Source organism: Rhinopithecus bieti, unplaced genomic scaffold, assembly GCF_001698545.2.
Source record: "Rhinopithecus bieti isolate Rb0 unplaced genomic scaffold, ASM169854v2 scaffold_33303, whole genome shotgun sequence".
Classification (NCBI taxonomy): domain Eukaryota; kingdom Metazoa; phylum Chordata; class Mammalia; order Primates; family Cercopithecidae; genus Rhinopithecus; species Rhinopithecus bieti.
This window is the reverse complement of record NW_016814421.1, coordinates 909,145-923,506: the sequence shown is the minus strand read 5'-3', so window position 1 is coordinate 923,506 and position 14,362 is coordinate 909,145. Positions and strand designations below refer to the sequence as shown.

The window sequence follows — 14,362 nt, the reverse complement described above, 5'->3', positions numbered from 1 at the left end:
AAAAGACAAAACCCTTAAAATAGAACACTCAGGCTGCAACAGAAAACAGTTTTATGATTAGGAGGAAACTTCTAGAAGGCTAGTACTAAATCTTTTTCAGTCTTCTTTTAATTACCAAAATTCCATGGACACTCAGAATGAAAGATTGTTAAAATTTTATTTTTTTCTTTTTCCTTTTCCTAAAGTCCCAAACCATCTAAAAGCAGGCAAAATCTAAATTCTACTCTGTATGTGTCTAGGTCTATTAAGGAAAGTTTATTATCTTAAACATCAATCTGTTATGTATGACTTGATTTCCAAAATTGCTTAATTTTCTGGGTCATTCCTGGAGGAATACTTATGCACTATGCAGTGTGTTGGGTCTTAAGGATACAAAGACCTGCTCTTCACCTTTAAAGAGGGATCGTGCACTGAAAACAGAGAACATAATAAACCAATAATTGTGCACAGTGGGACCCATGTAGAAATAGTGGTAGAAGGTGTTGAGGAAAGACAGTGAATTGAATCATAATCCTGCCAAGGCAGAATTTTGATTTTTCCTACTTTTAGGTGTTTTGGGGGTTTGGGAAAGGAAAAGGGAAAAATGCATCTTTGACAATCTTTCATTCTTAGTGTCCATGAAGTTACATTAATTTAAATAAGACTCAAAAGATTTAGTGGCAGCCTCAGAGAAGGCTCCTTCTAATCATAAAACTGTTTTCTCTGTTGCAGTTTGACTGTTCTATTTTAAGGGTTTTGTCATTTTTTTTTTTTTTTGGAGGACTTGCAGAGTGGGAGACTAGGGCAGGAATGGAGATCCAGAGAAGAAATGAGGTTGTCAGCTAGAGAGTATTTTGTCTGTACCTGGGTGGTCCTGCCTTCCCTTGTGTGTGCTGCAAGTTTAAAGTTTGGCACATGCAGATCTTCCCTGCAATTGGCCATGACCTAAAGCCATGGCATATGTCACTGAGCTGTAAGGAGGAGCATGGTCTACCTATGTTTAAATCTCAGCTCTGCTGTATGCGGCTGCATCAGTCTCCTCCTCTGTAAAATGTTAATATGTTATAATAGTTAAGCAGTATGATGACAGCACCTTGTATTGTATTAACAATAATGAAGACACTGTCCCCACGGCTTGGTAAAGTAAGGCAATTATCGTAGTTATATCTTTAGGGTCTAGAACTTAAGTGACAGGAGTCAGTAGCCTGCTGAAAATCAAACTCACCAGCAACATTTACTAACAATGAAATCAAGCTAAAATGAAACCCCAAGAAAAACTGATTTGAAAAATTGTAAAAGTTGTACCCTTCAGGGTAAAGTGTGCATCTTGAGAGTACAGACAGATTATTCATTCATTTATTTAACAAATAGTTATTGAATACTTTATAAGTGCCAGGCACTGCAGAGACATGGAGTGCACAAGATTCATGTACTCTGGCATTGTGGAGTCTACAGTCTGATGATGGGCAACGTAAAAGGAAATGCATTATTCCCTAAGCTAATTTTATGGCAGAGAATAACACGATCGAGTGCTTACTTTAGACAGAATAGTTAGGAAGGTCTAGTTAGGAGGAGGTGATGTTTAAGTTGAGACCAGAAGGATGGATGACGTGGAGTTAACCTTGTGAACAGTGACAGAAAGAATTAAGAGGCCAGCATATGCAAAGGCCCCGGGGTGTGTAGAGGACTCTGTGTCTCATAAATCTCTGGACTTCTTTCACACAAACTGGCTGAAGCTCTCCCCATCCCTCTTGTCAGCTGCCTTTCTGACTCAGACTTACAGTGTGAGTAGGGCTCCAGATTGAGGTCCTAGCTGGTTATACCCATTTGACATATCAACCTAAAAATATGCTGGGACAGTCTTCCCTTTCTACACATTTGCCACAGGCTGTATCTTGCTTACTGTGACTTAGCCATTCAATCAAGACTGCCCTTGACATTTATCTCATTCTGACTTTTTTCCCTACATTTTTGCCTCCGGTCCTAAGAGAATGGCTGCTGACACAAGGTAGATGCTCAAAAATTACTTGCTGCATCTTTGGATGAATTTCATTAGAGCATCAGACAGCTAATTTTTGTTGTTGTTTGTGGCTTTATTTGCTTGTTTATTTTAACATAGGTGGGACTCAGGGAGAACAAACTGGATGGAATTTGAAGGAGAATGGTAGGGCATTCTGGATTACCAGAGGGCTGCCTGGCTATGCTGCTCATTAACGACATGACCTTGGCCCAGTCATCCCACTTGAGCCTTGACATTCTCAACTACAAATGAGAGCTTTAGACCAAGTACCCTTGAACATATAATTTGTTTCTGTCTACGAATCCATGGGGTATAAATATTTGCCACTCCTTCCATACTACTGTGAAAGCAGCATTATCTTTAGGCATTAACTCAGCTCATGCCATAATGATGCCTTATATTTGACAGAAATTTGTCATTTACAAAGCACTTTCATTTACATTATCTCATTTGATTTTAACCAGTCATGGAAGGTATTTAAGATAGTTAAAAAAAATTTTTTTTATTTACATCTGACATAATGTGAAATTTGCCCAAGGTCACAAAGAGACAGAAAAGGGAATGAATGACACGTGTCTATGCTGTTCTGATTATAGGTGGCACAATGAATCAGATAGGATCTCTATCATGTGGGAGTGAAGCAAATTTTTTTAGTTTACTCCCTAGAATAGCGGTCACTACTTTAGAAAAAAATGTTAATGACAGTTTTGACAATGTTGAAAGGTAAAGAATCTTTTTTTGTATGAAGTTCTTTAGTAGTAAGGATCAGAAACATACTTAGGTCAACTCACCTGGGGAAGGGGAACATTGCAAGAATTAGCAATCTCATGGACAGGGGATACTGCACTCCTCATAGTAACTGGGAAATAATCTCTAGGCGTTTCTTCCTAGGACTTAATTGTTTGTCTGCTTTTCTTGGAACTCCCAAGACTGCTCTCTCTTATCTGAAGAGCAGCTTCCTCTGCTTACTCATGGTTCTTGTTTCCCTATAACCATGGCTCTCACATGGCTTAGCTTGCTGGGACCAGGTCTGGCCCGCTGACTACAAGATGTGCCTGATCCATCAGTCACCATAGGCTACGGTCAAGCTCTTCCTCTTTTTGTTCCTGGGGTCCAATCTGCTGGGGCTGGTGGGGATGGGGCAAGAAGGAGTCATGTGACACCCCCATCAAGTTCTACCTTGCTATGAACTGAATATTTGTGTCCCCTCCAAAATTCAGTTGAAACCCTAATTCCCAATGTGCTAGTATTAGGAGGTGGAGTCTTTGGGAGATAACTAGGGTTAACTGAGATCATGACGGGGGAGCCTCCATGATGGCATTAGTGCTCCCATAAGAAGAGGAAGAAAGACCAAAGTTCGCTCTTTCTCCACCATGTGAGAATTCAGTGAGAAGGTGATCATTTGCAAGCCAGGAAGAGAGCCCTCTCCAGAACTTCACCATGACGGCACCCTAATGTCAGACTTTGTAGCCTCCAGTGGTGTGAAAAACAAATGTCTGCTGTTGAAGCCATCCAGTCTATGGTATTTTGGCCAGTCTGAATTGACTAAGACAAACCTCTATATGAGGATTTATGAACAGGTTCCTAGGCAAGGGAGTTTGCAAATTGAAGAGACACCCCGAAACATACCTACTACCCCTCCTTTTTTATTTAAGTTTCACAGGATCGTCTTGGTTCTCCTTTTCTTAGGTGCCTCCAATCTTCTAAGTATAACTTATTCTCTGACAATTCTCTGACAGAATAAGTAGTTATTCTCTGACAATTAAGGAGAAACAAAAACAAAACCAAAAAAAAAAAAAAAAAGAAGACAAAACACCCACATTTGTCCCTGAAATTTAAAATAAGAAGGGTGGTTCCATTGTTTTCTGATTGTAGGGTCAAAAAACAAACAAGCAACTAGACTAGCAATCAAATACCTTTAGATCCCAAACTTCATCCTATCACTGGTTTCTGGATGGATTATTTATTGCCCTTGAAATTCAGCAGAGTGTGGCTGGGTGCAGTGGCTTACACTTGTAATTCCAGCACTTTGGGAGGCTGAGGTGGGTGGATCACCTGGGGTCAGCAGTTCGAGACCAGCCTGACCAACATGGAGAAATCCCGTCTCTACAAAAAATACAAAATTAGCTGAGCGGGGTGGCGCATGCCTGTAATCCCAGATACTTGGGAGGCTGAGGCAGGAGAATCACTTGAACCTGGGAGGCGGAGGTTACGGTGAGCCAAGATTGCGCCATTGTACTCCAGCCTGGACAGCAAGAGTGACACTCTGTCTCAAAACAAAATAAAACAAAACAAAAAAAGAAATTCAGCGGAATGAGGAGTCTTAAAAACCTAAAAGCTAGAAGGGGTTTTATCTAATCTAACCTCTGGATTTTACAGCAAAAGACATTGACAATAGGCCTTAGGTCACAGAATGACTAGAGGTAGAGTCAGTGGAATATTTCTCCTAACACAACGTTTGTGATCTTTTCATTACATCATCTAAGCAGAGCCTGTAGGGGTTAACTCTGAGAATTGGGGATGATGCTTGTGATAATGCAGTATAAAGTAATGTCTAAATGTAAGATATGATTCTAAGATGGGAACACGGAATCGGGATGGAAGACAGGAATCTTCACCATGTATGAATGTACAGGAAACCACCAATAAATGCCTTTATTCTTGTTCTGTAAAAACTTACATGTAAATAAAAGATCCCCGAAATCGATCTGAACTCTGTTATTGCCACAAACTTTTATCAGAAAATGGAGATTAGGATGTTCCCACTGCCAGATGGTATAGGAATATGGTTGAATGTGGACTATGATCACAGACTGGTTTCAACGGTGGGCTCTGTCACTCAGTATAGTTGTGCGACAGTTAGGCAAGTGTGTACCACTTAGAAAACTTCTTCCCTGGGTCAAGCTACCCAATTTTACTTGCTTCTGTTGCCCAATATACAAAATAGGGTAGTTACACACACTCCATAGGGTTATTCTTAGGCTTAAAGTAACCAATATTTGTGAAATTATAAGAACAGTGTTTGGCATATAATAAACATATTACATGTGTTACCTGTCATTATTGTTACTTGCTTTTCTGTTGCAAGGACTGAAAGTTATTCTTCTGGAGTAGGGAAATTTCCATTTAAAATTCCATTGGCTAGGTTAGAGGTTTCAGTTGATTTAGTAACCAATTAGACATGGAAAGGAATTACTTCTTTCGCGGTGGCTTCATCTTTATCTGTATCCACTACAAAATTCATAAAGTGGGCATTATTTGCTTTTCACAGACCAGAAAACAGGCTAGAGAAGGTAACTGCTTGGCCAGAAATGGAAGTTGAGTCAGTCGTGGCTAATGGTACAAACTACACTTGAGTCTACAAAGCAACAGATGAAGGTTTTCTCCAAGTGAAGACTTTCTGGACTTGTAAAATCCTCACACGTCCATGGACCTGTAAGAAGATAGGGTGGGGTAGTTGGAGGAGAGGATCCACATCCCTCTTTCAGCCTAGGACCAACTTGGCTCAGAGGCCTTTTCCCATGCCACCCAAGGCTCCCTGAGAAATAGGGTCGGCTTGCTGTGAGGGAGGTCGGCCCAGTCTTTCCCGAGCCTTCCTCAGGGAGAACTCGGGGAGTCTCACTTCCCTGCAGAAATCTGTGGAGTTTAATTTGTAAATTTATGCCGAAACTACACTTTTGTGTCAAAGAGCAAGGACGGCCAAGAAGCGGCAACACGAATAAGAGCGCAGGGAAATGGGGCCTGCGAACGACCTCGGCCTCGGGAACTCCCGCAGCTCCGCCCCACGCGCGACGCCCACCCGAGGACCGCCACCCGCCTCCGCTCCTGGAGGAGGCGTGGTCGACGCGCACCGCCATCTTGGACGCCTTTCTAGGAGCTCTGTTTACCACTCTATGGTCGCCCGCTCCCGCCCCGCCCCTTCCCAGTCATTGTCTGGAGGAGCAGCCGCGGCCGCAGCTCCTTCTCTTTATAAGCCCGCAGTTCCCGGATGTGAATGGATTACAATGTATCTTTCAGGGAAACCTATTATTATCAATGTGACTCCACGGGGGAGTCCATGGTGATGATGATGAGGAGGAGGATGATGATGATGAGACACCTCTAAACTTGGAACAAGTTTAATACTTGAGAGAAGAAGAAAAAAATCACCAACAAGATTTGTTTGAGGAAAAATTATAACTATCCTGTGTTGATTTTTGTTTTTTATAAACAATAAGAAAAGTTGTTGGATTTTTTTTAATGATTTCTTTTTTGGGGGAGGGAATTTTGTTGCAGTTTTATGGTGGAAAATGCAAAAACCAGAGCCAGGTGCATAATCTTGTAATCTGTGGATATCCCTGGAGCAGGACTGAGTACCAGTTAAAATACTTTTTGGGGATACACATGTGAGATACTAAGTACTTGCAGAAGATTTTTGTCTATCTTTTAAAGTCTCTTTCCTTGGAATATTGTGAGAATATTTGTGGCCATTTAAGGTAACGTTTCAATTTGCCGTCAGAGTAAACTGTTTGTAATTGAATTTAATTTTTAAAATGTCGATCCCGATGTTTTATTAAAACAAAAGGGACAACCTATTAAATAATTGCCAATGGGAAAAAGTGTGTGCATGCATTTTGTGTATGTACTCGCACATCTAGCAATACCAGGGTTTGTAGAATGTGTTTTTTTTTTTTTTTTTTTTCCAAACACACGTTAAAATAGCGTACGTTGCATATACCGGATAAAGCACGCTTGTTATTACGAAACGATAGAATTATGAAGCTTAAATTTTATCCTAAAAAGTGATGTGAAAAAGTATGTTTTAAGAGCATGCAGGGCCTATAATGGTAAATGTTGAATTAAAAACTTACAGTGTTGGCGAACAGGGACTTAGCGTGCCTAGGAACTCAAGTGCAAAACAAAACAACATCCACCCCAAAATTGTCCTTTTTTTTTTCTCGAAGTTTGCAGTTATACTATTCTATGACTTAAAAGGGAGGGGAAAGAAAGTGTGCAATTCAGATTTCGCCCCCAACGCAAAACTACCGAAACGAAAATCTCCCCAGGAAAATGTGGCTTGATTTATAGACGAAAAAGAAAAATATTGTTCCTCTTGGCAAAGTCTTTTTGCATCACGTGTATTTGCAGCCTAGTATAAACTTGCTTTGCCGTGTGTGGATGTGTGAGTGAGAGGGAACGAGAGTAAGAGAAAGAAAGAAGTGAAGGGATGTAAACTCGAATAAATTTCAAAGTGCCTCCGAGGGATGCAACGGGCAAAAACTGAACTGTTCAGGCTTCAGATTGTAACTGACGATCTGAGGAAAAATGAGGTGCTCGATGAATTTTCGTTTGTATTTTTTGGCGAGGCGGGGGAGGTGTTGAGATTTTTTTTTTTCCCTTGGGGTGGGTGCGAGGGGGATGCATCCTAGCCTGCCCGACCCGGAGCAAGTCGCGTCTCCCCGCCGGAGTCCCCCCACCCATTTCTTTGCTGAACTTGCAATTCCGTGCGCCTCGGCGTGTTTCCCCCTCCCCCCTTCCCTCCGTCCCCTCCCCTCCCCGGAGAAGAGAGTTGGTGTTAAGAGTCAGGGATCTTGGCTGTGTGTCTGCGGATCTGTAGTGCGGCGGCGGGCAGCGTCGCGCGGGGAGGCAGCAAGGCGCGGGAGCGGCGCAGGGAGCAGGCGCGGCGGTGCGGCGGCGGTTAGACATGAACGCCGCCTCGGCGCCGGCGTTGGCACGGAGAGCCCCTCTCGCGCGCGGGCGGTAGGTACCGGCGCCGCGGGCTCGGCGGGGCGGGGCGCCCCGGCGGCGCGGGTTCGGCCGCGGCCGCACGCCTCCGCTCTTCCAGCGCCGCGGGCTCCCGGCGTCCCGGCGCTCCCAGAAGTGAGACACCCCTTCCCCTCCGCCACTTCCTCCCCCTCGCCGCCGGCCCCCCGCCCCTTCCCCGCGATGCCCCCTCGGAGGGACCGAGCGACTTTGCCAGGGGCCTGACTTTTAATTTTTATAACCCCTTTCTTTCACAAATTAGGGGTGCTGGACAATTACAGGACCTACCCTCCACTCCACTCCTCCCACCCTGCACCCACCCCTCCCCCCTTTGGACGTGTTTTCCACTCCAGAGACGCTCACTTTAATTTCTTGATAGCTACTTGAAAAGCGGGGGGAGTGGTGTGTGCGAGTGTGTGTGCGTGTGCGAGTGTGAGTGTGCGAGGGGGGTTGGGGTGCAGGGTGGGGGGAAAGTTGAGACCGGATCGTTCTCAGTTAGTTTCTCTTATCTCTGTGATCCATTCCATTTCTCGCTCTACCTCCTTGTTGCATAAAATGGGGGATGCGCTGAAGAGCGGCTTTTTTTTTTTTTTCTTTTTTTTTCTTTCCCGGATTTGTTTACATGAATGTTACCAGTTTGATCGTCTTTTGGAAAATACAATATCGCTTTTTTTTTTTTTTTTTTTTTTTTTTTTTTTTTTGCTATTGCTGCCCTTATTCCATCTTAAAAAAACAAAACCCAAACCAACCCCAACAACAAGTCTCCCATCCCTTCCTCCTTTCCACCTTAATCCCACCCGCCCCACGGCCCTACCCCCAACCCCCAGTCTCCAAATATCCGATTGTGTTTTCTCCAAGGATTGGGACTGGATTTTCTGATTGCGGTTATTTCCATGTTTCTAGGTTTGTGTGATTTTGCTAAAATGCATCACCAACAGCGAATGGCTGCCTTAGGGACGGACAAAGAGCTGAGTGATTTACTGGATTTCAGTGCGGTAAGAAAGAACGGTGGAAACTAACAACAGCTGTGAAAAAAAACAAAACAAAAACCCAAACACTTCAGCTAGAAACCAGTAGGAATGCAAAGGACAGTAATAATTTTTAATTGGCCGAACCCTTGGTAAATATGAAGGTCTTTTGACAAGTTTTAACTATAATTTTGGGGTGTGATGGAAGATTCAGGCTTTTTGTTTTTTTGAGTTTTATTACTGGCCTTCAATTCCCTACCCACTAATTACCCCAAATAATGGAATCTCACCCCAGTGGAAAGCAAAAATAGACACCCCTAAAACTGTAAACCACCCCTAAAACTTGGCTATGTCTGAACATTGAGACTACTGATACTTTGCACACTACTCTTCCTTTTATTTATTGTTTTTGGAAATGGCAAATAGAAAATAGGAGACCCAGTTGTCTCTTTAAAGTTTTAAGCTGATGATGCTTTGGATTAGTAGGACCTGTTAGTTACATCTTACCTTCTAGTTACATCTTTTCCTAGGATTCTTAAAACTAGTGTGGATATGCTGAGCATACATTCTTTAGAACCTTTTGGACTGTTTTGGTAAATTTCGTAGTCGTGGCATCAGCACAAAGCGGAACTTAACACACTTGTGGAGTTTTACTGCTGTACTTGGTCCTTCTCCATCCCTCTGCTTCCCTTTCCTAAACCAAGTCCCAGACATGTCAGAAGAATGAATTCATTTTTAATGCTAGATGAGTTTGGTGTAAGATGCATTTGTAAAGCAAAATAAAAAGAATCCACAAAACACACAAAATCCAAACCGCCTTCCAAGTGGGGCTCTTTCCTGCTGCTGCTGCTGCTGCTGCTGCTGCTGCTGCTGCTGCTGCTGCTGCTGCTCCTCCTCCTCCTTCTCCTCCTCCTCCTCCTCCTCTTCTAGACCTTCTTTTGGAGAAATGGCTTTCGGAAGTTTTGCCAGGAAACGTAGCCCTAGGCAGGCAGCTTTGCAGCCCCCTTTCTGCTTGTTGCACTTTCTCCATTCGTTCCTTTGCTTTTTGCAGGCTCTGACTCAGGGAAGGTGTGCATTATCCACTAGATACGTCGAAGAAGAGGGAAACCAATTAGGGTCGAAATAAATGCTGGAGAGAGAGGGAGTGAAAGAGAGAGTGAGAGTGAGAGAGAGAGAGAGAGAGTCTTGCTTCCAATTGCTCTCCTGTTAGAGACGAAATGAGAATTTAGTGCAGGTGGCACTTTTATTTTTATTTGGGTTCACGTATGACAGGCAAATTCTGTACGAGATGGAAATGGACATTGCCACGTTTATGGCCAAGGTTTCCAATATAAAACAAACAACTTTTTTCTTCTCCTTGGTGAAACTAGTGTTTTTCTAGAGAGGCTGCTGGCCTCCAACCTGAATCTTGATAACATTATGGGGACTCTGTTCCCAATGTAGTAGTTCTGCTTGGCCATCTAATGAACCTGAGGAAAAAGAAAGAACAGAGTGATAATGGGGCTGGGGGTGGGATTCGGAACGTTGTTTCTCTTTTAGTTTTAAGTTGGATGGTGATGTATTTTACTAAATAAACCCTTAGCATAAACTCTAAGCTGGTAACAGTATGAAAGATCTTTGAGGAGCTCTGAAGGCACAAATGTCTTATTTTCAACTGTAATATTTCTTCGTTTCTTTTAGATGTTTTCACCTCCTGTAAGCAGTGGGAAAAATGGACCAACTTCTTTGGCAAGTGGACATTTTACTGGCTCAAGTATGTAAATTCTTTTCTTAGTGTGAAGTTAAATGTTTTTGGCTGTTTATTTACTCAGTTATATGTTTCTGGCTCTGTTGAAGTGTTCTGAAAAAGTCATTGAATTTTAGCCTATAATCATATGGTTATTGCATTACCCATCAGTGGTATATCTTACACAAAATGTTATCTTGTGCAATTAAAATTAGGTCTTTTTTTTTAAGTCAAGGAAACTCTCTCAAAATTCCATCACTTAATTTAAAAGCAATTTTCTAATGCAGTTGTAATCAAACACATGAAGATAAGACCAGTGTTAACATGGGGAATAAATTAATGTTTCCTATTTGAAAATAAGGGGAAAAAAATCTCTAACATTCATAAAATGGGAAAATCCCTTGTAAATAATATCATTTATTAGGTACTGTACACAATTAAACCTTTTAAAGAAATGAACACTTAATTCTGCAAATGAATGCTATGTAGTAAACCATAGCTGTAAATAGCCTCTTGCTAATCTTAGAGGCTAAATATGAATTCACTTATATTTAAGATGCCCTTATTGATGCTTTAGCTGTTTCTTTTTCCTAATGATTTACTTGTGCAATGAATTTTTACTGTATTTAAAGTTGCAAATCTGGAAGGACTTTTACATTTTATAAATGAAAGATCTTTGGGTGATGCTTAAAAAAGACGCTAGCACTATTCACAAAGGAATCTGTGTGCACAGTGATTATCTGGCATCTAAGGAGGGGTTTATTACAGGGCTATTTGAATATCTCTTATTAAAAGTGCAGAGTGAAAAATATTCATTTAAAATGTATTTTTTTAATCCAATGAATTTCAAATAAGAAAAAGTTATACATCATTGCCTGCTGTCCTGTAAGTCCGAGGCTTTAATCCATTTATGCTTGTTAAACAGCTGTAGTATTTTAGGAGTTCTGGCAATGGTATATAACAGTACATTAGGCCGAGTACTGTTCTTAAGTCAGACTGGTAAATGTTGACGTCTTTTAGCTGTGAGATGCCAGTGGAATTGTCTGTCAACTATGAATATAATTTAACATCTCTTAATATTTGTTTGGTGCTATAGTAATGAAAGAAGTTTGTTTGCTTATGTGATTTGTGTAATTGTTATATTTTTATAAAACTAATGACTTTTAAAAGTTGTTCATTTCCAGATAAGTTCCTACCCCTTCTGTTGCCCGCCTAAGTTTAGGGAATTTGTGTGTCTGTAACTTGTTTTAAGAAATGTGAGATGCCTGTTGTATTTTTATTTTAGTTTTTTGATACACATTGATTAAAAGGACCATTGACAGACAATATGTTTGTGTTTTACTATCCTGGACCTTGTTATGTTTTCCACTTAGGGACTTGGGACAGTTTTTATATTAGTATTATATCTTTAAATTTCTGTGTAGTATCCTCTGTGCAGCTTTTAAGATGGAAAATATGAATATGCATGTTTGACGTAAAGGTAAGGACAAGTATCTTTTGTGGGCAAATTAATTTTTCATGTTAGACAAGTTCAAAACTGTAACTATCTTTGACAGTATTTTTTTATGACAACTTAAAAATGTGTATTCAGTTTAAATCTAAAAGTAGCTTATGTCAGGCACAGAGATAGACTACTTTTAAAGTCAGTGCTAAAAAACTAGTTTGCAGTGTTGTGAAAACATGCATTTATAATAAGTATGTTACTTTAGATATCATTTAATAAAGTAAGGTGTGTAGAAATATGAGATTGTGTTACATTAAAAAAGACAACTGTATGTCTGATCCATTTTCTGTGTTCACATTTAAATAAAGTTCTTGTTGTGATGTTTAAATGTTTATAGAGAGTACAGGCTCTATAAGTTGAATATGTATTAATACATTTTGGTAAGTGATCATGTATCAACACTTATACAGTTCTTAAGACAGTCTCACACACACACACACACACACACACACACACACACACGTTCATGCATGCAAACCTGGAGAGAGACTTCACTCTTAGTAAGTTATGTTATGCTACTTCTAATGCATACACAGTGATTATTTTGAAGGTGTGGAACTTTAAGTTACGTTGTACCAGAAGTGGTGTTTTCAGTACCAAATGTTTACTTGTAAGGGTAAAAAATGTAGTCTCTTTTATTCTGGCTGTCTGATTGAGAATGCAGGGTATTAATTTCATGTAGTATGATGGTGATTATAATATATAGGGTACAGATTGGAGGGTTCAGTTTTCTTCTATCAAGATATATTTGAACACAGGGCTATTAGTTAAGAAAACAGGTTGTATTTCCACTTAAAAGACTTAAATCTTTTAAAAGTGTAACACATTTTAAAATCATGAAAACTGCATTTTGCCCTTTAATTGGTAGGATCAACTAGGAAACTTTGGAGAGAGAAATAATTTTCTGAATTCACTTCAAGTTAATATCCATTGTCTTGAGTGGACTCAGATGTCCCTTTCATGGGTTGCTTTGAAACTTGGATTTAGGAAAAAAAAGATCTCAACTCTAAGTAAACTGTTCCTATTTGAAAAATCAGTTATAGTTTTTCAAAGTGAGGCATGGCAATAATTCATGCTTAGAGTTCCCAGTAGCTTTTGATTCCATTAATACAGGATGCTCCATAGTGATTTGCAACGTGAGAATAAAAATAAAGTGTGGCCATATTCCCTTTAATCTTTCATTTCACAAACATGGTTTTTCCTACCACCTTAAGAAATGGTGAGGCTGCTAGGGAGAATGGAATGTAACCTGAGCTACAGCCTGACATTCCCAGGGAGCATTTTTCACATGAAAGGCTTTTGTCAACCCAGGAAAGGACTAGCAGTTTTTGTTTGATGTTTGCAGGTGTTCAGCAGAAAGCACTAAAACAATTCAGCCATGATGGTTCAGAGCTTCGATGACCTTAACAGGGAAAATTGGTGGGCTCTGGAATTATTTTTAAGAAATAGTTGTAACCTATATGGTAACTTAAACAAAGGGATTTAATATCCGTTATATCATTGATCTTAAAACAAACTAAAAGCATCCACATGCTTGGATGATTGGAAAGTTATTCTCATTGAAAAGTAGGATGCCTAAGTTACCAAAAAAAGAAAATCATGTAAACAGTCTATAAGTTATTGATGAGTATGGGCTTAATTTTCTGATACAGCAAAAGGGCAGTTTATTTGGTTACCTTTGACTCCTGTGAGGAAAAGATAAACATACTAGCTTTGGCATCTTTTGAAACAGTCATTTTAAAGTTGGGCCACTAAAATGATGTATTCTAAAGAACTTGTTAGATCAGGCCTGGTCACATCTGTTGCATGTATTTACTGGGGGTCTATGACAGATACTACATCTTTCTCCTTTAGTTTAAAAGTTGAGCTTTTTCCCCTGTAATTGTTTAGTTTTACTGAGGTGTTCAGGTATTGTGAAAAGATTGTCAAATGAACGAGTGTTTGAACCAGCGCAGCATTAAAACACACCACATCTCTGTAGTGGGTCATTTTTGGAAGAGAAAAGTATTGCCTGAAATTTACGTAAGTTAACTAACCTATATCCAAATGACACAAAAATGATATGCCAATTTAGTGAATTCATTGAGGTGGAAAAAAATCAATCCGGTGGGTAGTTTTGTATGATACAGAAAATTCACATGGTCACATCCTGAAATTTGAGTTCATAGTGATGGCATGAAAAAAAATTGGTTTCCCCTTAAAGGTATTTGTTGAGAGCTGCTTAATATTGTGTGTGTGTATATAAGTGAGTGAAAACACCCTTAATCGTAAATGGTATGATTCATAAGGGAGCTGTGGCTTTTTGTAAAGGGCAGAGTAATTTAATAGGTTAAAAGAAGTACAGTGGCATTAAACCCATTATGTTAGAATCATAGAATTTTGGGCATAGAAACCCTTTAGAAATGTTGCCCAGTGCCTTCATT

General features: G+C 40.3%; 1 protein-coding gene across 9 annotated transcripts in view; it reads left to right on the top strand.

Annotated features, from left to right (window-relative positions):
- The first annotated feature begins 5,933 nt into the window (after positions 1–5,933).
- Positions 5,934–14,362, top strand: part of TCF4 (transcription factor 4) — a 371,585-nt gene continuing 363,156 nt past the window's right edge. The window contains exons 1-3 of one of the 9 annotated variants that reach the window (XM_017850133.1): positions 5,934–6,474; positions 8,645–8,736; positions 10,390–10,462. In XM_017850133.1, coding sequence (XP_017705622.1) covers positions 8,665–8,736; positions 10,390–10,462 — 145 coding nt within the window. In that variant the 5' untranslated portion in view covers positions 5,934–6,474; positions 8,645–8,664. Of the gene's footprint in view, positions 6,475–7,148; positions 7,739–8,644; positions 8,737–9,630; positions 9,778–10,389; positions 10,463–14,362 lie in introns of those variants that run through there. The other 8 variants (XM_017850136.1, XM_017850134.1, XM_017850135.1 and 5 more) reach the window with 8 other exon arrangements.